The sequence below is a fragment of the Motacilla alba genome, chromosome 2 (genome assembly GCF_015832195.1).
Source record: "Motacilla alba alba isolate MOTALB_02 chromosome 2, Motacilla_alba_V1.0_pri, whole genome shotgun sequence".
Taxonomy (NCBI): Eukaryota; Metazoa; Chordata; class Aves; order Passeriformes; family Motacillidae; genus Motacilla; species Motacilla alba.
The window spans coordinates 83,097,190-83,118,561 of NC_052017.1; the positions used below are offsets into that span (position 1 = coordinate 83,097,190).

General features: G+C 38.9%; 1 protein-coding gene across 9 annotated transcripts in view; it reads right to left on the reverse strand.

The window, feature by feature from the left end:
* Positions 1-1,372: 1,372 nt before the first annotated feature.
* COBL (cordon-bleu WH2 repeat protein) overlaps positions 1,373-21,372 on the reverse strand; it is a 203,364-nt gene continuing 183,364 nt past the window's right edge. For 8 of the 9 annotated variants that reach the window (XM_038129018.1, XM_038129015.1, XM_038129022.1 and 5 more), the window contains 5 exons: positions 14,611-14,714; positions 11,333-13,341; positions 10,599-10,718; positions 8,103-8,354; positions 1,373-2,672 (listed from right to left, as the gene is read on the reverse strand). In XM_038129018.1, the coding sequence (XP_037984946.1) occupies positions 2,655-2,672; positions 8,103-8,354; positions 10,599-10,718; positions 11,333-13,341; positions 14,611-14,714 (2,503 nt within the window). In that variant the 3' untranslated portion in view covers positions 1,373-2,654. The remainder of the gene's footprint in view (positions 2,673-8,102; positions 8,355-10,598; positions 10,719-11,332; positions 13,342-14,610; positions 14,715-21,372) is intronic. The other variant, XM_038129016.1, reaches the window with a different exon arrangement.

Genomic DNA, 21,372 nt, shown 5'->3' on the forward strand with positions numbered 1-21,372 from the left:
GGACAATCTAGGTGGAGAGATACTAAAGAAAAGGGGAGCTCCCTGTCCTTCTTGCAGTCCTTCAAAAAAGAAAGGAGCTTGCAGACTGTGCCATGGCAGGACATGTCAGGGTGTAACCTGGGCAATGTGTGCACCAGCAAACAGCGTGAGAGAGTAAGAGCAGCCATATAGATGAAAATACTTGTTGCTGGGAATGCCATGTCTTTACCAGACACATTTCAGGGTTTTTCTTTTAACTCAGGATGAGCTAACCATTATTACTACTAAAAGCATGAACAGAAATTTACTATATGGAAGGGTCATACCTTCTACTTTCTGAAGTAACTAGACTTCATTATAAATGAGTTTATAGTAAAATCTACTAATTTCTAATCTAAATTCACCTGGGGTTAAACTGAGCTCCTACCAAGAGTTCAACAGCACCTGAATGACAGTTTAAGAGCAGACACAAGTCTCATTAACATGAGAAGAGAATGAATATCAGCCTAGGCCTCCTACTGTAGATAGCTGAACTCCCCCTCCATTTTTAGTTTGAGTTGTGACTGAGCCATCAGATTCTTTGTAATTTATTTTTTTTCTGTCAAAGTGAAAATGACATCTTATCTTGTAGCTGTTTTTATAGCTTTTACTCAGAAGTTTATCTATGAATAAAACTTAAAAACTTTAGTTCCATATAGTACCAGCATCCAGAACCAGAACCTTTGCATTGTGAAACCCAGAGGACGTTATTGTCCAAAAATCCAGTTTTGAATCCCTTACATTGAAAAGTAAGTATTCATATAACTTATTACACTAAAAGGGTGTTAGGAAAAAGAGTTATGCACCCATGACCTTCAGGCAACACTAAGAACAAGCAGAAGGAGAGATGAACTGAAATTTGCCTTGCAGCAGCCAGCCAAGGAAGGAGTATTTGCTGCTCTGGGGAATACCTACAGTATCAAACTTATGAGTGACTGAATCTTTTCCTGTGATAGCATTTTCAACATGGTAGTGCCTCTGATCTCTACCATACCGAGAAAACTTTAAAAGCAAAAGAAGGATAATCACAATCAACAGAGGTGATCTTATTTATCATAGAGTGCAACTGAGCACCTTAATTCTAAATATCTAAACTTTCTCTAATGAGGACATGGAACATTACCAGTAGTCCATCATTGTTGAGATGTATATAGCTCACATATTGATCCCAGCTGGTGATTTCTACTGCACTTCTAAACTGTTAGTTGTGAGCACTTTCCTGGCTTGAGATATTTTGTGTTAGACTTGAGATACTGAGCACAGCATACTGGTTTGCTAAAGTCCATTTCTAGTTCTAATTTCTTTCAGTAAATGGAAATTATTTAACAAAAATAAAAGAGCCTTTCAAGTCATGTCAGATTTTGATTTTGTTTTTATTCGTGGCACTAACAGACATCAATATTTTATAATATATAATGTATATAGTCACATTAAATGCAGATGGCTAAATATTCTCGTGCTTTCAACAGTCCATAGCTATACATTTTAAATTCCAGCTTAAAGAAAAAATCTGCCACTGCTGTAGTCTGTGATTATAAAAATGTAAATGTACAAACTTCCTCTTCTTCAGTTTCATTACAATATAGGAAATGTGAAAAAGCATTTTCATTTGTCCTTTTTAAGTTAATCAATTTAACGAAATATTTTCAAAATATGTACAACAACAACTACCAAAGTAGTTAACATTTGAAAAAGATGCTGCTATAAATACTTGTGAGACAACATACAACAGCCATACGCATTAGAAACCAAGAGCCAACTTATGCATGACCTGAACAATAGACCACAAAAGTCCTGGTTACTGACATAAACCAGCTCCGCTTCATTTTATAGTGCAGAATGAATTCTACATCTTCGACCTCTATACTCTGAATCATATTTATAACCTTCACAGTCTGTTGCAAATAGAGAACCTTTAAGGTGGCTCAATATTTTTGAAGTTCCATGTTTGTTACCAGGGTTCAGCATATCTCTGCACATTAGCATTCTATACGTCATACCCCATAAGTAACTTTTCAATAAACACTGTCTCACATTCATTATTGATTGCCTGCTTTCTCAGAGCTCCAGCAGAGATACAAAGTTAATTTAATTTTAAAAACCAGTGACCCCAGCACATGACAATTTAGGTATCATAACTTTTTTCTTGTGATTGTTTTTTATAGATCTTTACTCTGGTTTTCACCCTAATCGCTTACAGCCCTTCTTGAAATCAAAAAAGAAGCAAGTGAATAGTTTGAAATAGTTATATACTTTTAACAGCTGGAAATGAGTATTACTTTTCAGATAGCTAGCAAAGGTTTTAGTTTTGCCCATAAACACAATTAAGTATTAACACAGGACTGCACAGTGTTTATATTCTTATTAACCTGCCAACAAGAATAGTTTATTGGCAACCTTAAATATTCAGAGGCAAAACACAATTCCTTGGCACAGAAGCTTTACAGCAGAGCAACATATTTTCCCCTTAGAACCATTATGCAGGAACACACAGAAAATTAACTACAACTTATTTTGGCTTGGAGTCAAGAGAATAAACTAAACTTCTTGATGTTTTTTGCCACTTCAGACTTTGAATGATGAGTATGGGTGCATATGGGGTTAGATTTTCCAGTTACCTATTCTTTTTACATGATTCAAACGAGCAGAGGGACCTGTAACAAAGAAAAGCACATGATCATTCAAGATATTTTTAAACCTCCAACTGTTGACATTGTTAACCAAACATTCTCCCGTGGGGCTGTTTTCAAGCTTGTTTTCTTCATCTGCTCCTTGAGACTACTTAAGCTTATATGCCTTTTTTCCTAGCTATATCACTTGGTTTAATGAAAAGTGCTATCCTTCCCTAAAAAACCCACACCTCATACATTCTTAGGTATTATGCTTGCTATTGTGTTATTTCTGGAGCATAGGTGATGCATTTTTCTGTGAAATTCCTTCATTTTTGGAATGGACAGAAACCCAAGCTGCAAGTATGCAACATCTTCCAGTCAAAATCTGTTCTGCATTGGTTAGCTGTCACTGGCCATAAAAATGAATTGGTGAGTACTTTGCTTTCTGATTGAATGAAGGAAACTCCCAGTGGCTTTGGTTCAGGAAAACACACAAATGCTTATCTTCCTTCCCAGTCCTCAGGTCATCTAAGCATATGCTTTATTTTAAATACATATACTGAGGTGCTCTTCCAAATTCAAAGTTACTGAGCTTTGATTCTATCAGAGAGATATACATTAAGGTCACCACAAAAGCTGAACAGGAATAATGCATTTGATCAAGTCTAAATTTTCCATTTTGACCCTTACTCTTGAGGAAAAAAATAGGTCATGGTATAAATTATTAGCAAGGTGAAGAGTTCAAATTATGTTTTATCTTCCAATTCAAACAGAGTAACAGCATGCAAGTGCCTGCTTCTCACTGTGCATGGGAACTAGAATCACTTTATAAGCTCATTTGACTACCTGTATATCAAGCTTGGTCAACCTTATCATTGGGCCTCCTGCCTCATTCCCAGCACAGCAAAGCATACATCAACTGTGGCTTTGAGTCTGTAATTTCTTTCATTGCACCTACAGATACTGATAATAAGAAGCAGTATTTGTTCATTCACAATTACACTTCTCGGCTTATGTGAGAAGAATAGTCCACTGCTTGACATAAAGGTATGAAACTAGGCCATGCTTCCTAGAAGACACTCAACATGACATAATTCCGATTGACACTTTACTTGTTGACAACCAACTCCAAATTATCCCAGAGAACACAGGGACTCCTTGCAATTGGTGCAGTAATTATCTTACCTGGCTCCTTTGATTGCCAACAGAATGATACACTGCACGTATCAAGAGCTGACGTGACCTAATGCTGATGCCAAACATCACCACGAATGCTTGTGGGAACTGTGATGGAGCCAAATTAATTTTTAAAAATCTCAGTGATCAAACAGAAAAGGTTACTTTGGTGCAACTCCAATCTTTATTGGAAAATACACAGAATCTGCAGAATCTCCCTTGCACATACCATTAAAAAGTGGTCTGAAGCAATCACTTTACCAAGAGCAAGAGCCTATTCTTTAGAGATATAACTTGCTTTCCTCACCATGTGCAGACAAATTCCCCTGCAATATTTCAACCAAATCCTTGAGTACGACTCTACCTAAAATGAGTGTATGGCATATAAGCTAAAGCAACTTTTATAGCTTCCCTTTGTTGAGTAAGATTTTTAATCCTGCATGGACTTGTGCTGCAACTGTACCTACAGCTAGACATCTAATGGGTTATTTGCATGTGAAGTTATGGTTTTTTCCCCACAAATAGTCATGGCAAATCCCAAGGAAAGTTAAATAAGCACAAAAATACATCCATTGATATAGAGAATTTCAGACATCTAGCTACATTATTTTGCATTTTATGAGATGGCAAATAGGAAGTTAAAAGCTGCACATAGATATCTTAACTATATGATACTGTTTGACACAAATTAAGGAAAACACTAATTCACTTTTAAAATCAGCATGTTAAACAGTACAGCTCTATGACCTGAGTTCTGTCCGCCAGAATTAGCCAAAATTTGGTCTCAGTGAGCTGTTTACTTCCTAGATCAACTGATTCTCTGCTCATGTGGCAGACCCCATGGCTGGTCAGCCTCCTTGCTAGTGAAACATGCTCATTTCTCATAAGTAACCACCAAAGACACCAGGGAACCCACCATGGCTGGTGGCTTTACTTGATGCCATCTCCCTGACTTGCTGTTATACTTTGGATGTGTGCAACACCTGTCAGGTTCCTTGACAGATCATTTCAAAAACTGAAGAAAAGGGTTAATTCCTTGCACACTGTCAGGTCTTCTCCAGGTTGGTAAATTCATCCCGTTCCTGTAACACATCCGTGTCTCCCTTTCTTTCGGATAGGATCTGTAGTGTAATCACTTTCTGGCAGGTCTCTGAACTGCCCTGCACTAGGGATGAACCACTTGACTGAGCAGGCTCAACTGGGCTTGAATTTTCCTTCAGAAGTCTGAGGACAGCAACAGCGCAATTGAAAGCTATTTCTTCAAAACAAAGAGTGATTTATTTGCCCAAACAGGCACAGTACTCCAAAAAATAGATTAAGGAAGAGAGAGGAGAGCTATGCAAATACTATCTTACCTATACTTGGCATTTCCCTCAAGTATCTATTTCTGCTCTGGTTTCTTTTGGCTGACCCCATTAGAGACTCTGCTGTGCAGACCCTGACTCTCAGCTAAGCAAGGTCAGCCTGCAGCAACTTCTCTCCTCATTTCCTGCACAGTGAATTTTTTAACCTTAAAGTTCATGACTTTAGCAAACAGCTGTGCAATCAGGGGAGGAGTGTAGGAGCTGCCTTTTCACAGATAATACTTGAGCTCAAATGTTTGTTGGGATGCTCCTTATCTAGGTAATTGGTTGCTTTTTACATTTGCTTCCCATGACAGCTATGTTTGATCTACTTCCATTGCAACTAACCCCACATAAATAAGCACCGAGTCAAGCATAATTATGCAGCACAGATTCTTCCCAGCTCTCTACAATATTAGCTAAATAAATGACTTTGCTGTCAGCAACACAGATTTTTCCCAGTTCTCCACAATATTAGCTAAATAAATGACTTTGCTGTCAGAAGTCTTTGTCCCAGAAGACTTTGAAAAGACAATGGAAGAGAAACAGATGCCATTACTGAACTGAACTACCTACTCTGCTGCCTAGTTGCTGCAACCAAAATCTTCCAGAAAGCAAAGCCAAAAACAGTGCTGTGCTCACATCTCCAAATAACAACATCATGGAACTTTGACAGAGGAGGCAAAACAAAGAAAAAATTTGCTTCAGCCCTGGTAGAAAGCAACCTGTCAGCCACTGCCTACAAAAACCTCAGTGTTCCTTACACACGGGTAAAGGAAGAAAACCTTGATATTCAGCTACTATGTGTACACTCTCCTCTATGGATTCAACTTTTGCTCTCACCAAATTGTCCAATTGCAGGGAAGGATCAGAAGTTGGCTATCAATATAATGCATAAAACTAGAAGAGATATTAAAACACACTGGATAGAAAGCCTTTTCAGAAATCTGACAACATTTTTACTTTAATCAGTTATCAAGGGCATGAGATCTCAGATGTCAGTGTCATGATGACTTTGGCATACATAAGGCTAGCTTGCATATCCAGTATCTGGAAAGACAGCACAGTAATAAGAAAATCATACTCTGTCTTGGACAAAACACTGCTCTATTTTATTTTCATAAGAGACCTATATAATGAGATGTACTCTTCTGTTGTTTCAATGTCAAAAGTAGCAAAAATTATTCTGTCTTGGAAATGAGATGAGACAGGCACAGTATTTAGCAGAATACATCAGTCTATCTGGTGTACTTTCATGACCTGCACTGGTTATCCAAGTGTTTTGAAATAAAGCCCCAAAGTTATGATAAAGACTTGTTTTCATGAGTAGAGCTATGGATCCCCTCAGAGACTTCTGCAAGAGCAATGCAGTTGGAAGAACAAGAAATTTGGAAGTATCTAGAAAACAACTGCATGAAGTACCCTTGAATGTCCAAGTCCCATATTTTTTTCTGTCAATTGGTGAAGTGGGGAAATAAAGGCCTGACTTCTTCATAATTTGTAGTCTTAGAATTACAGAATTTCTCAAATTGGAAAAGACCCATAAGGATCACTGAGTCCAACTCCCTGCTCCTCCCAGGAATGCCTAAAACTAAACCATATGACTAGGAACATCATCCAGCTGCTCCTTGAACTCTGTCAGGGTGGTGTTGTGACCACTTCCCTGGGGGGCTTGTTCCAGTGCCCAACCACCCTCTGGGGGAAGAACCTTTTCCTACCGTCGTATGAACTTCCCCTGACACGGAACATTTCATTCCCTTGGGATCTATTGCTGGCCACCACAGAGAGGAGACCATGCTCGCCCCTCAGCCGCCCTCCTCAAGGAAAGCACTGACTGCAATGAGGTTGCTCCTCAGCCTTCTCCAAGTTGAAGAAACCAAGTGTGAACTCAGCTGCTCTTCATAATTGTATGCATAACATTGATGTAATTTTTCACATGAAAAATTAACTGCACATCCAGGTTCCTGATGTAATCAGATCATGCTGATGTAAATTTCTCTGAAACACTTCTTTGTTTGTGCCATTTGTCTGATTCTGTGGATTTTCTGGTTTATCAGAAACCAGATTTTTGTTTTTTTTGACAGCTTCTGAATATTAAAATTTGAGTGAATTTTATAATTATTTAAATGAGGACAAGTGAGCAAGATTAAAATCTATTTAGACATTTATGGTTGGCATCAGCTCACTCATGTGTTGGGAAAACTACATCTGCTTTTCTACATTCCCTTAAATCTATTCTTGGATACTGCAGTGCAATATTGGGATGCCTCCACTCAGGACAACTGACCTTCTTCTCTTTACCAAGAAACACAGTGTAACTTGGGAAGAACGAACTTTGATCAAAGAGATAAGTAAAGTCATTCCAAAGATCACACACAGGCAACTGAGCATTTAGTCACTGGGAGTTGACCGATTCACATCTAACCACAAAAGTGAAACACACATAATTCAATTAATAAAGTTCAGGCAGACATTAAATTGACCTCACGGTTTCACTGACAGCTCTCAGCACATGTGATCAAGGTTTAAATGTTGGGAATCAAGGTCTAGGACACAGTACGGAAGTTAAGAGAGAATATTTATTTATAAATTTGCTTCAGGGTCTCATATCTGATCTTTCTTGGGCTCACCTTGCCTAAAGGGCATCCAGAATTATCCTAGATAATACAGAATGAAAAGGTCATGAAAATGAAATTATAGTCATGCTCTTGATGGTCTCTTTATTAAAACACATTGTCTGTTCACATAGTTGCATATATGCATGGGTGTGTTTCATTAGCTGTTTAAAGGTTTCAAATACATTCCTGATCTTTGATTCAGTTAGAGGAAATAGTGCATGTACCTTCTTCTGATGAAAGAAAGAAATGTCTGTCTAGAACAGCTTAAAAATAGTTCTGAAAACACAGTAAGCATAGGTTGTTTCACCCACAGTAAAATATAAAAGTACATTTACCTTTCTTAACTTTGCTGCTCCAGCACCAGAGCGAATGGCCTCCAATAGGGCTTGCCTTGCCTCCATTGGATTACCTGAAGCTGTGGCAGAGGATTTAGGAGCTGCTGCTGACAGCTGAATGGGAGGTGGTGGTGGTGGCTGGGCAGGGGCAGGTGGGATACATAGCTGCTCTTCCTGAAGGTCTTCTGCCTTCTGCAAGGACCGTTCTGCGTCCCTAAAACGCTGCAGCTCTTGGGAGGCCAATGAGGAGATCTGCTCATCATGCAGTTGAAAGAAGGTGGTTAATATCAAGCATAGCTAAACCGTAATTATTTGACATTAGATTCACTTTCAGTACCCCGATTTCACTTTTTTTGGATGATGTAAAACCCATAGAACTTTTGTTTGCTCATGGGGTTGAACATCTGTTACTACTCACTCACATCACTCAGCTGGGCTGATTACCAGCATTGAGGACTTGGCATTGAGTCTGTCTCAGAAACTCAATCTTTATTTACTGTGAGCTTCAGCATCCTGTAACTCTTCTTGGCACGTAAGGTAAGAGAGAAATTTGGACTTGGTATTAATTTGGAAACAACCACAAGGGTTTTGGAATCAGGAAGATATATTAAGGCTGCAGTAGCCACCCAGGAATATGATTACTTTTTGCAGTCTGGGCTGCACAGAAATAATCTCAGATGACAGGGAAGCTTTTCCAGATCTGAGCTCTCAGACATAGCTTTACTGAAAAAAAAAAGCCATTAAACCTAAAGTTTCCAGCCATACTTAAAAAGAAAAAATACCAGAGAGAGCTACGTGAAAGCACTGAGGACAAAATCAATTGATAATTCTTCCAAGTGTGTTTCTATGGAATTTCAGAAACTAAAATTTCTGCACAAATTACCAGCTTGGAAACTCATCCTACTTTAAATTCATGCAGGCAAAGAAGACAGTCTTTCAGACTAAGCCAGCTTTTCCACCAACTGTGTCAAGAGATACTTTTTTCCATTAATACTAGTAAGAATCATGATGAATTGTTAGTAATTACAATGATTCAGCAATTATTAAGAAATTCAGTACTATGGGCCAAATAGGTTTCCAAGCAGATCCATTATAATTCATTTCTCAGACAAACTGTAGCACAGCTTCTGTGGTGAAAAATTAAAGGATTCATCTCTCCTAAAATAATCCACAGAGAACTCCTGTATTATATTATTTCTCTGTACATACATATACACACAATATATATATATGAGCATCATGTCATGTTAGATAAAAGGTGAACATTTGAGACATGAAAGGGACATCACATCTGTACAGTGCCCTGAACACACACACAAACACACTGATTTAACTAGCACAGGTGATATGGTGTGAAAAAGCATATGGTTTCTAGGTGACTTCCTTTAAAATCACGGCAAAAACTTCTCTGCCAGAGGAAAGTATTCCAAAAAGTCTCCGTGATGACTTCATTGTCAGAGCCTCTTTTACACAAATTGCTATTTATTCCTAATGAATGCAGAATGCAGTTAAGTATGTGTGAAGACTGCTGCTGCTTAGCACATCCTGCTCACAGGCTCAGAGGAAGCTGTGCCCTACCTGCAGCAAGGGCAGTAGGATATTTGAGGGGTGAAGTAATTCCCTAACACAGGCAAGAGAATTTTTCTATCTCATGCCAGCTATCTGGATATGTGCTAATGAACTGAGTCATTGCACGAGGGAAACGGGAACCTCCTTGCCAAGGACACATCTTTGGCTGGATTAGTCAACTGAGTGAAAACTAAGGCTAGAACAATGCAGGTTTTGGCTATTAGGAATAAGAGATGCTTTAATGGTTAGATAAATCTTTCAGAGAGAAGGAATCATCCTGCTGTGGTGAATGTTGATGAAACATCTATATCAATTACTTGCATACAACTTACACCATGTTAGCAGATACACAGCACGTATGAAGATGCCCTACTATGTTTTCAGGGTAGGTAGGTTAGGTAATGCAAATATATGAATCCAACAGCAAACTCCTAAACTACAGCTTCTCTGTGTGGAGAAGCTGTGGATGCCCCATCCCTGTTGGTATTCGAGAGCTTGTTGGATGGGGCCTTGAGCATCCTGCTCTAATGGGAGAAGTCCCTGCCCAAGGCAGAGGGGTTGAAACTAGATAAAACTTAAGCCCTTTCCAACCAAAAGCATTCTAAAAAAAGACCCCACCTAAATGTGAAAATTAGGAACATTTGATGTCTTCTACGTACACTCCCTGTAATTGGTTTGGATTTCTACATGTTTCTTTCTAAGTTAAAAGCACACTATTTGAAAGACCTTTAAGTTTTATAGCAGAGAGTAGGATTGAACCTGCTGTACTGTCTGCCTAAGTCAGATCTGGTCTTCTGTCATATGGTCACCCCCACAATTTCTCTCTTCGCAGCACAATGTTTCATTTGTGGGATATTTGGGTTTATTCAAAACACTCAGAAGGAACAGACTGCACTTCAAAGATCACTCACCATCTTGATTCCTTACCTTTTTTAGCTTTGAGGTGCCACTGTGGCCTCTAATTGCTGCTAGTAGGGCTGAGCGCTCATTCTCTGGCTCAGTGTATGAGGGTTTCCCATGATTGCCATTTAATGCACTGTTTGAAACCTAGAATATGAAGGGAATAAACCTCACATTGTTATTAGATGTTTACTTAGAGATAGCTTGGAAGCACTTTTTGGCACTTGTACCAGAATGCAAACTATGAAGACTAATCAGTTTGTCTTTTTTTGGGCCTGCCTGCAAACCCTTATTCACACTGAACAGTAAAGGTATGTGTAGATAGTAATGTTGTACTTGTAGATGCAGTCCATATCCCCTGAGCAAGAAGTCAGTGGCATACTATTATACCCTATTAAAACAAAATACAATTTTCTTTCACTGCAGGTATTTACAAGTTTTCTCCATGCTGTGTGTTCCTGTTTTTACATAACACACTGAAATGAGGGTTTGGCTCCTAGACTAACCTCAATTACCTATCCTTTATCTGTGTCTATGCACTCTCTGCCTACCCAGCTAGTGCAGCAGCCATGATGTTGCATAATATACAGGATGTGCAGAATAAGCAGCAGCTTGGTCTGCGTTTTGACATTATAAATTTTTCAAATGCCTTGCGTTCTCCAGCTCACCAGCAACTGTACCAGTTACCAAACCTCTGGTGTCTGACAGGGTGAATATAGGGCTCTGCAGTCTGATCAGGTTAAAAAAGGTTTCCACTTTACCTTTCTGAGTTTCTCCTTTCCTCCTCCTGTTTGAATGGCTTCCATTAGGGCACTGTGCAACGATGTGTCTTTTGGAACTGGCTTTTGGATGACAGGTTTGAACTTCTTCTTTGGTCCGAAAATATTGGTCTGCACATTAACATCCAGTTCACCAACAGTACTAACATCTGAATCATCAGGTTTCTCCTCCTGTTCTGACTCTGCATTTGCTGCTGCACCATTTAGCTCAGGTGAAGCTTTAAGTGAACTAACTTGCACACCATTAGTGGGACGCCATTTAGTGACTCGTAAAGATGAGCTTAAAGAGGATGGGACTCCTTGGAGATCAGGAGACTTGAGGGATGAGGCTGAATTAGTATGGGTCAAAGTCTCACACTTCTGATCAAACACAGTCTTTTTCTCTGCTACACTTTGCTTGCTGTTTAAACCATGATCATCTTCTGCACTGTTGTTATCGTTTGAAGAGGATTTAGTAAGTGGGACACTGGCATTCTTTTTATAGAAACTCACAGGAGTTGCTTGATTTGATGCCCTGATATTAACTACTTTGTTTTCCATGCCAGAATTATCACCAGGTGTAAACCTGTGGGATGCTTTCTGACTGCAAGCAAAAATACTTGAAAGGGTTTCTCTTGTTTCTGCTGATTCTGTTTCCACAGGGCTATATTTGGCCACAATAATACATCTTTTTGGTGAAACTTCCGCTTCATTCTTAACCTCTCCTGCCCCTTGCTTGTTTTCATCTTTCTCATTATATTCCATAGTGTCACATTTAAAGGTAGTTGCATTGATGTGTCTTGCAATGGCAGAGGCAACATACTGACTTGAAGTTCTTCTGTGTGGCTTTACGAACGGGAGTTCCAGCTTGTCCTTACTAACGGCTGGGGCTGCTAATGGTGTTACCTGGGACTGTGTAACTGAAAGAGCTGGTTTGGTCCTTTCATTCTCAGATTGTCTTTCAGTTACTGGGATAGTAAGAGTTTGTGGTGCTGCAGGTTTTGGAGCTGAAGGACTGACAGGTTTGTGCTCAGATTTTGTAGCAAAGGGCTTAGAGTTTGTGGGGACTGCTGACTTTTTAGGAAAATGCTCAGCAGAGTCATCACTTTGCTTTTCCATAGAACTTGACCTCCAGAATGCCTTCACTCTCCCAATATGAATTTCCTCGCTTTCATCAGATGAAAAACCTTGTATATGCTTACTGACACTGGTGTTTGGGCCTATAAGATTGCCCAGTTCATCTATCTTAATGGCACCAGTGGAGACTGAAACTCCTCTATCAAAATGTCTTACTTCGGGTTTGGGAGGGACAACTTTAAACGTTGTCAAACCCATTTTAGGTTCATAGCTTGACCCTGAATTCTGGGCACGATGACACCATATGGGTGTTGATGGGACTTCTACTTCTGCTTTTTTTGCTGGTGGCCATTTGATTTCTAACTCTGATTTACTTTTTTTCAGAGATCTCTCCCTGCTACTACATTCATTAACTGGATTTAGCTTCTCTTTTGCTGTACTGACTTCAACCATGGCTTTGGAGTGAGAGGGACTCAGCTTGGATTTACATTCCTCAGACTTCATACCATGTTTAGGAGAGGGTTCCAGTCTTAAGTTCTTTTCATTTCTTTTTGCAAAGGAGGATGTCAGAGATTCAAACATATCTCTCCTCTGTTCCACAGGCAAGTGACTGAATTCATTTTCAGATGGTTGCTGATATATTAGGTCCTTGTATACAGCTCCACCATCTGTGTGTCCCTTATCAAAGGAACCCGCATTGTTGTTTTTATTAGTGAAGTTTCTCGCATTAACAGAGTCAGCTGAGATATTCTGTGAAACCTTAATCTCTACCTCTTGATTTTCATATGAGTTAGAGGTGCTAATTTCTGGAGCATCATCTATGATTGTTACTGGAACAGAAATGGAAACATCATGAGCGGCCTCAATTTTTCTTATATGTGGGTTCAAGGCTTCACTGGCGTAGTCAGACTCAGAGTTACTGACACCATCCACTGCTGCAAAATACAATACAATGTTACATATAGGCAGCATTTAGGCAATATGGCTATAAATTACACAAACAGCCAGTAAAAGTTTAAGCAAACCATGTACTTTAGTTACACATTAAGTAACAGACTTTTTTTTATTCCTGTATTACTAAAAAAGGAGAAAAGGAGACATCCAGGTCCTTCTTACTGTCGGATTGCTGATTGCTGATTAGGATTGGCAAAATACTCCTGCAGTTCTCCTGCTTCAGCCAGTGGGAAACACAAAAATGAAGCTGAAAGCAGGATTTCATCTATTGTTCATACCTTATCTTTGACTAACTTATCTAAGTGATGATTTCACCACATGACTCCAAAAAAGAAACATTTCTAAGAAACAGCAAGCAACTCCAAATTATATTTCCCAGACCTGGTTAGTAATAACAGCCCATTTGAAGGATTTCCTTGAACAAGCACACAAAAGAACAGTACTTTTTTTTTTTTCCATTCTTCTCACCCTTTATTACCAGTGACTCCAGAACTCTCATTGTGCAAGAGGGCTATATAACCTCTCAAATTTGCTGGTATAAATCAAAGGTTACAACACAAGCTAAGAAATGGCTGCGTCTGAGAACTCACAAGAAATCAAATCAGACTCAATTCCATTGCAGAAGTATTAAAATGAAGATGGGAAGTTAAAAAAAAAAAAAAAAGAAATTAATGTCATTTGTTGACAAACCAATAATAGAGAAATTTTTGGGTTTTTTTCACAGTAGGAAAAAGAGGAGCTCAATATGACATTTTATCTCTTCCCACTGTTTCATGGTTTCCATTTTTAACTTTTAATGTGCCTGTTAACACAGAGGAGACACTGGGTACAAAAATGTTCCATCCTTTTCCATTTTATAATGATAAAACAGAGACAGAGAGAGTCTTCATTAAACACAGAGCTAAAATCACAACTGGTGTAGCTTCACTGAAGTCAGTGAAATTATACTAAATTTGGCCTATAAAATGTGTCCATTGACTGCTGTTCATCTCTTTTTGGTAGAAGACACCAAAATGTAACAACAATCCGCCATGCAGTTTGAAAAATATTCAGTGGGAGCCTATAAAGGGTGTCTGATTCTAAAGCAAAGGAGCCACTTCAGGAGGACTACATTCTACCTCACACTCATGAGTTGCTCCCCATGATCTCAGTGAGAAACATACAGAATGTCTCAAGAGTACAGCTTGATTCTGCATCCACTGGCTGTGTCTCTGTCTTTTGCACTTCAGAGGTAACACACACTTTCCTACCTTCTAAATCTTCATCCAGGTCAGCCAAAGTCTGCTGGAGCTGTGCTGCAATGAATGTATCTTCATTCTCATGCTTAGCCAAAGCTGTTGCTTCATCTTCCCTGCTAAAGGAAAGAGAAGAAAATCATTGAGTCTCTCCCCTTTCTTTCACTTTGCACTGTTGCTCTGAAACACACAATGATTTCAGCCCCTTTGCTCCCACTGGGGGTCTCAAACTCATTCCCCAAAGTATGAAAAATGTGTAGCCTAACACACAGACCACTGTACTGACACATCCACATCTAGAAAAGATCTCAGTGGGGCTCGAGCAAACCCAGTGTGTTGGTAATCAAAAGATTACGATTAATAAAGCCTGCAAATGGTCTGGCTTCAGTGGGAAGTACACATTTCAGCTGGACTGCAGAAACGCAGAAACACAGCATATGCCAGGACAAAGGTTTTGCACATCCATACAATTTTAAGGCAGACCACTAACAATCCTGTGCAGCCGCTGTAACAATATACATGCACCTTAATTAAATAAAAATTGCATGGTAATGAAAAATAAGTACACTCAAAGTACTGTTAGACAATCACTCTGCATCTTGAGGTGTGGGAGGGAGTGAAAGCAGTTTCTAATGAAACATTAAGGGACCTGATTTTGCCAGAAAACTGATGAAGCCGTATAATGACCTAAGACAAGCCTGAAATCAGAATGAGTGCCAAGTGTTGATTTGGCTTATTAAAATAAGAGAAGAAAAAGAAAATGAAACAAAAAAAAAATCCTAAAAACAGTCCCCTTAACATTAAAAAAAAAAAAAAAGAAAACAACAACAAACCAAAACAAAAACCCACCTGTATGGCAACATAACAGTTCTCCTTTTTATTAGAGGAAAATCTTGATCAGTTGATCAGCAGAACATTTTTATCCAAACCATTGAAACTAAAATTTCACATCAGACAATTCATTTCTTTTGGTTACCTCACCCAAATTTAAGATGTTGTGGTATGTGACACTGTATCTAAGTTTTGCCCTTGAGATTAATCTATTTAAAAAGTCACTTTCCATTCCAGCCACACTTAAACTAACTCTAGCAGGGTGAAGCAGATTTGCCCTTTTCAAGATCATACCCTTAATTGCACAGATACAGTAACACATGACAGATTTTTTTTGTTAGTTTGACAAATGTTACCTGAAAAATGCCATTTTTCTTCTTTCCTTTAAGAGAGGAATCTGAATAAAAATGCAGGGGTGTTTCCTGATATTGATTTAAATTTCGTCCAACAATGTAGCATCATTTTTTGCTACTTTGTTGTTTGATTTTTCCCTTGCTTATACCAGGAGCAACTGAAACAACATGTTGAAGCATCAGGTATTTGATTTTATTTTACTTCGTTATTTATTTAGCATTCACCTCTCCTTTATGTCTTTTGTAGTAGTCCTGCAGCCTGATCCTTCTACTTTTACCTCAACTACCTTGCACTTACAAAGCTGATGTCATGTATGTGGTATCAATAAAAACAACAACATACACCTCCAAGGAAGTCTTCCAAAACTGTCATGCACACATTGTTGTGTATCTGAATACACAGATGGGATTAATTCAAGACAACAAGGCTTGATATATGACTAAGAGGTTTCCTAAACTGTTACTAAATCAGTACTGGTTGTTTTAAATACAGACAAAAATGCAGGGTGCTCTGTGACTGGAAAAAAATTTCTTCCAACATCTGCCATTGACCTGAGCTTTGACAGGCCCTGAACATCTCCCAAGCCAGTGTGATCTTATGATGCTCAGGCTCAACATCCACACTGCAAGATTCAAGGTGAACTGAGTTTTCCCCTAATGGATTACAAAGATGGAGGAGCAAATCAGTTAAAGTCTCCAGTGCAGGCACCTGGCGCTGTGGGACTGCAGTCCCTCTGTACCCCGAGGCACAAACACACATACACACACACGCATCCATAAATCAATGAGATTACTCATCTGAGCAATCTGACAAAAAGATTTACACTTATTGAAGCATTCGAATTGGGAGAGAAGGCTGGCAAACAAAACTCTCAATGTTAAGATGGCAGAAAGAAGGAACTAACTGAATTTCATATTGTTCTTGCAGTGGAAAGTTTCATGAAATTAATAAAAAATACTCTACTCTGAGTGCATTTTAAAACAATTTACTTGCAAACTCAGAAAGAGCATTTACAATGGGAGAACCATTCTAACTGTGCACCAGCTAAGCAACAAGTCTATCCATCATGGAAAGCAAATACCACTTTCTTCTTTACAAAGCTGGTCTTGCAGAATAGTTGCACACAGCTGGAGGCAAGTAAGTGAGATTCAGTAAGTGAGACAGTGAGACTCATTCTCTGACCTACTGTGGAGAAGTTGTTTTCAAAGCCTTGGAAGAAAAATCTGTAAACTCACGAGACCTAATTTCATGAAGGCTATACCAGCTCACCACCCTTTTGCTACCTGATTATATTTTCCTGTCTATTGCCTGACTCTTCTACAATGCAGCCAAAATCTGTATTACTAAGGTTGTCTGTGATGGAATTTCTACAGGAAAAAATGGGCTTGAGAATTTTATGGGAAATTTGTCCAGAAAAACATATTTGGGATGGGAACAAGCATTCCTGGGCTTCAAACGTGGAGCATAGGTCCATTGCACTGCACAGAATAGTTCTTTTCTCATGTCTATCAGTAGGAATCTTTCAATTTTCATTGCAAAATGCTTCTCTCTTTGCTGGGCACAACAGCCAGCAGTGGTCTCTTTCATTATCCTCTGAGTACTTATGCAGTGACTATACATAATTTACCTCTCAATCTCTGCTTCAATCTCTTTACTTAGACAACTGGGATAATATTATCCAATTCACAGCATTTTTCTGAAAGAAAGAGAACAATGCATTGAAAATGAAAGAATTCTTATTTGCTGCTACAGAGGGAGCGTCAGAAAAAGTAGATATTTTCTTTTGCTTTTCTAAATCTCTGGAAGAGCTACTGTTCGATGCATCTCCAAACTCACCCACAAAGCAAGCCAGAAGGTGTAGATTAATCACAAGGGCTTTTCTTAAAATTCTTACCACTGGGAATTTAGAACGGGCTATGTGTTTTGTGAGGTGAAGGTCTGGTAGTTTCCAGTAGCTCACATGACTTACAAATATGCCTAAGACTCTTTCTCAGAGGAAAAGGAAAACAATAGGGCCTCAAATTTTTTTTCCATAGCCTTCTTCCCTTCTACACTTTTCTTTTGTTGACAGCTGTTCTGGCCAGAAGCCAAGAAAAAGATGACCTATTTCGATACCATGTTTTACACTCTGGATAAACATTACCAGTGGTATTTTCTCATACATGCTCGTTTTTTCTTCGGGTTTTTTTTTTTTTTTTTTTTTTTTTTTTTTTTTTTTTTTTTTTTTTGACTTAGGAAAGAACTTGATAACCTTTAAACCTTTACGCTGCCTCCCCGGTTAAAATATGAGGTGCTAAAAATACAGCACTGGTGAGCATTTAGCCCAAGCTCGAAATGGCAAATGTGCATGGTTTCTGGAAGCCTGCGCACATATTACTTATGCAGATTAGCAGAGATTTGTGCAAGAGCACAGAACGAAGCAAAGTGACTACTAAACTACAGCATTTAATGTTCCACTGAGCTCAGGCTACAACGCCTAATTACTCCTTGGCAGTCATTTGCGCAGTTGGAGACAAAATGAAACTTACAGCAGCATTTTACCAAATTAGTGCCATGAGAGACATACAATTACAAGAAGGTTAACATTCTAAGAAACAGAGAAATTTATCTGATAAAACTAGCTGGAAATGCTGCATAAAAATAAACCCAGACTTGTGGTAGGACAAGGGATTTGCAATGCGAAAAGCTGCCATTTTGTTATAGTCAAAGCAGGTTTACCTGTGGGTCCATAAATGATAAATCTGACTCAAGTTTCTCTAAGCACTTCTTGGGAGGTCTGGTTAGCCTCATGTATGCCACCAGAGGTAGAGACCACACCTCCCACCATACCTGCTTAAGGACAACAGACAGACCTATGTAAACTGCAGAGAAGGGAGGGAGGAAGACATTCAATTATCCAAATGCAGATACTTGCTGCCATTTTAAATGCTGTAGGATATTCAAGACATCTTTCTGGGGCTCTTAAGACTTAATGTGCAAGACAGGGAAACTTGCATCCTACCTGAATGGCAGCAGGTAAGAAGAAGCCTAGTAGCAGACATATCTCAGGTTAACAGATTGTGATTTGCAATTTCACTCATTTTGCACAGTATTTGCTATACTGAAAGACTTGAGAACATGGCTCCCGTGAACTTGTTACTAGGTGGGGTGGAAGGACAGAGCCATTGCAAATAAGTCAAATCCATATAGGCGCACACAGCAGTAGGACGTGCAGGGATGTAGTGACAACTGTGAGGTACATTGAGAACATTCAGCTTCTCACATGAGCCTTGGGCAGCTAAGAGGGACTGACCTACATGGAAAACTGACATGGTTACTCCAGTTCCAAAGACTGGGCTTTGGAACATTCAGGCTCCCTTCCCAGCTCAGACAGCTGTCCCAGTATGGTACTGGGGAATTACATTAACCCATTTTTATGTATCCAAATTTGTTCTCTTTAAAATGAATCCATGATATTCACCTCTTACACAAATGCTGCAATGAGAAATGCTTCTACCTTGTGTATATATAAAGGTGGCTGTTAAAGAAGACACTGATGCTGAAGGATTTCAAGTTGTAGGAAGTATGGCTGAAGCTTTTAAAAAACAACTTGCTATTCAATCAGGCCAGAAAGACGGCATTAAGTAAATTCAGGCTTTTCATATATTCATTTTTGTGAGTGATGAGGCAAAGTGCTCTTCAAAAGTGGAGGTAACTGTGTTCTGGATAAACCAATGGTTTCCACAATCTTAGAAACCATTTTTCCATTCTTTGTATTTCTTAGGCTAGGTAACTTTTTTTCATTTCTATTCAAGGAAGTGCTATAACTGCAGCAGGAGAACACCTAGAATAAGTGCTGGACACTCTAGTCACCTAACCTGACTCTAGTCATGACTGGACCAGTGATATTTTCCATATCTACTGCCTCCTGTGACCTTGAGAATGAATTTTTAACCAAAGTCTGTTAAAATTCAAAAGTTGTAGACTAAACAATTCAGGACTGGTTAGATAGCAAAGTCATCACTTGTATTTGATGAAAGATTTCTGAAATTGGCAGGCAACTAGGAATGGAAAAAAGCACATGGTCATATTCTGTTGAATACCAGATAACCTTCTTTTTAATGTTCTTAGATAGGCAATAAAAAAAAAAGCTGCACATATTTTTGAGAGCAAGGTACAGGTATCACTTCCTTTCCATTTTTAGTTTGTGTCCTGTTTCTAGTTCTGTGGGACTACATCAAACAAAGGTCTTTACACTGCATTTATATCTGTGCTGAATAAAAGTCATCAGAGATTGAATTTAACTATTTTTCAATCCTGTAATACACAGGTCCACTAGTGTCTTCAGATACGCTGCCACCCAATTAACAATAAGAACTTGAAAACAGAGGCGAGGAGGAAAATGAAGCAATTTTTCAAAGGCAGCTGGGTTTATGGTCCTTTTACAGTTTTCCTCCATGGTTACTGGTCAAGAATCTAAACAGAAAGCAAACGAATATGCTTTTCGTAGCATCATTTTGTGTTCTAATGCTTGCAATCTCTAATTTGGTACATACCAGGGTGATTTAAGCTTCCAGAGTACCCGACAAATGTCAGTTTCAGGTCCTGCTGCATAAGCAGCAGCTTGTAGCTGCTATAATGCGGATGCATCCCCACTCCCCCTCCTCTGGCAACAGCTTCTCCACAGGAAAGCCCGTAGGCAGACAGAATTGCCAGAAATAGTCAGGAAAGGGGGCTAGCATGATTTAGATCTTAGTACAGTCACATCACCTGTATAATGTAACACTGCAAAGTTAAAAGATTGTACAGTCAAATAACTTCTCTTGATTTACACAGAAAAATAGAAACAGAAAAGAACCAGAACTTTCCTCTCCTGTAAGCCAACACCAGACCTTTAGCAACCCAAGCTGCTCTCTAATATTTAAAATATTCTACAGCTCCAAAGCATACAGTATTTTTCCAGTGGACTAGTTTAACAGAAAGGCTAATCAGTATTTTTGCCCTAGAATGACTGTATCTATTATTTAACCATAATATCCATCATATCTTTCCTCCATGAAGATCTGCCAGCAAAAAAGTGCACAAAAGTTTCCAAATTTGAAGAGTTTTCTGGAACAAGGGGAAAGGGAAAGCTAGAGATAAGGAAGGAAAACTATGTAAGAAGCAGAGGCTTGCAAATCTGTCAGACATCTGGGTCTTAATTAAATAATTTTTCTTCCCTGAGGTTCTCCCTGTCACTTTAACCCTTTCTCTACTTTCCTACTCATTGAAACTATTTTCAAAAGAGTTAAACAGGCCTACCCAGTTAAAACAAAACCTAACCTAGATCTAGAGAAATAACAGAACTAAACTTTCTCCTGTTTCTCAGAGACAGTTACAAGTAATTACACAGAATGTGTTTGCGCACAGAGGTATATATAATACATACATACACTGCTATTTTTCACTGTAGTTTTTCTCTTCCCTTCCTGCCCTTCTGCCACTCACTATTTTTATTTCTTCTGACCAGCTTCCACGCTGAATTCTCTCCAGCTACTGACTTCTCCTTCTGTCCTGTCCTTCCCAAGTGGAACACAAAACCCTGCAACATTTGAATGTGAATGGTCTGAAAAT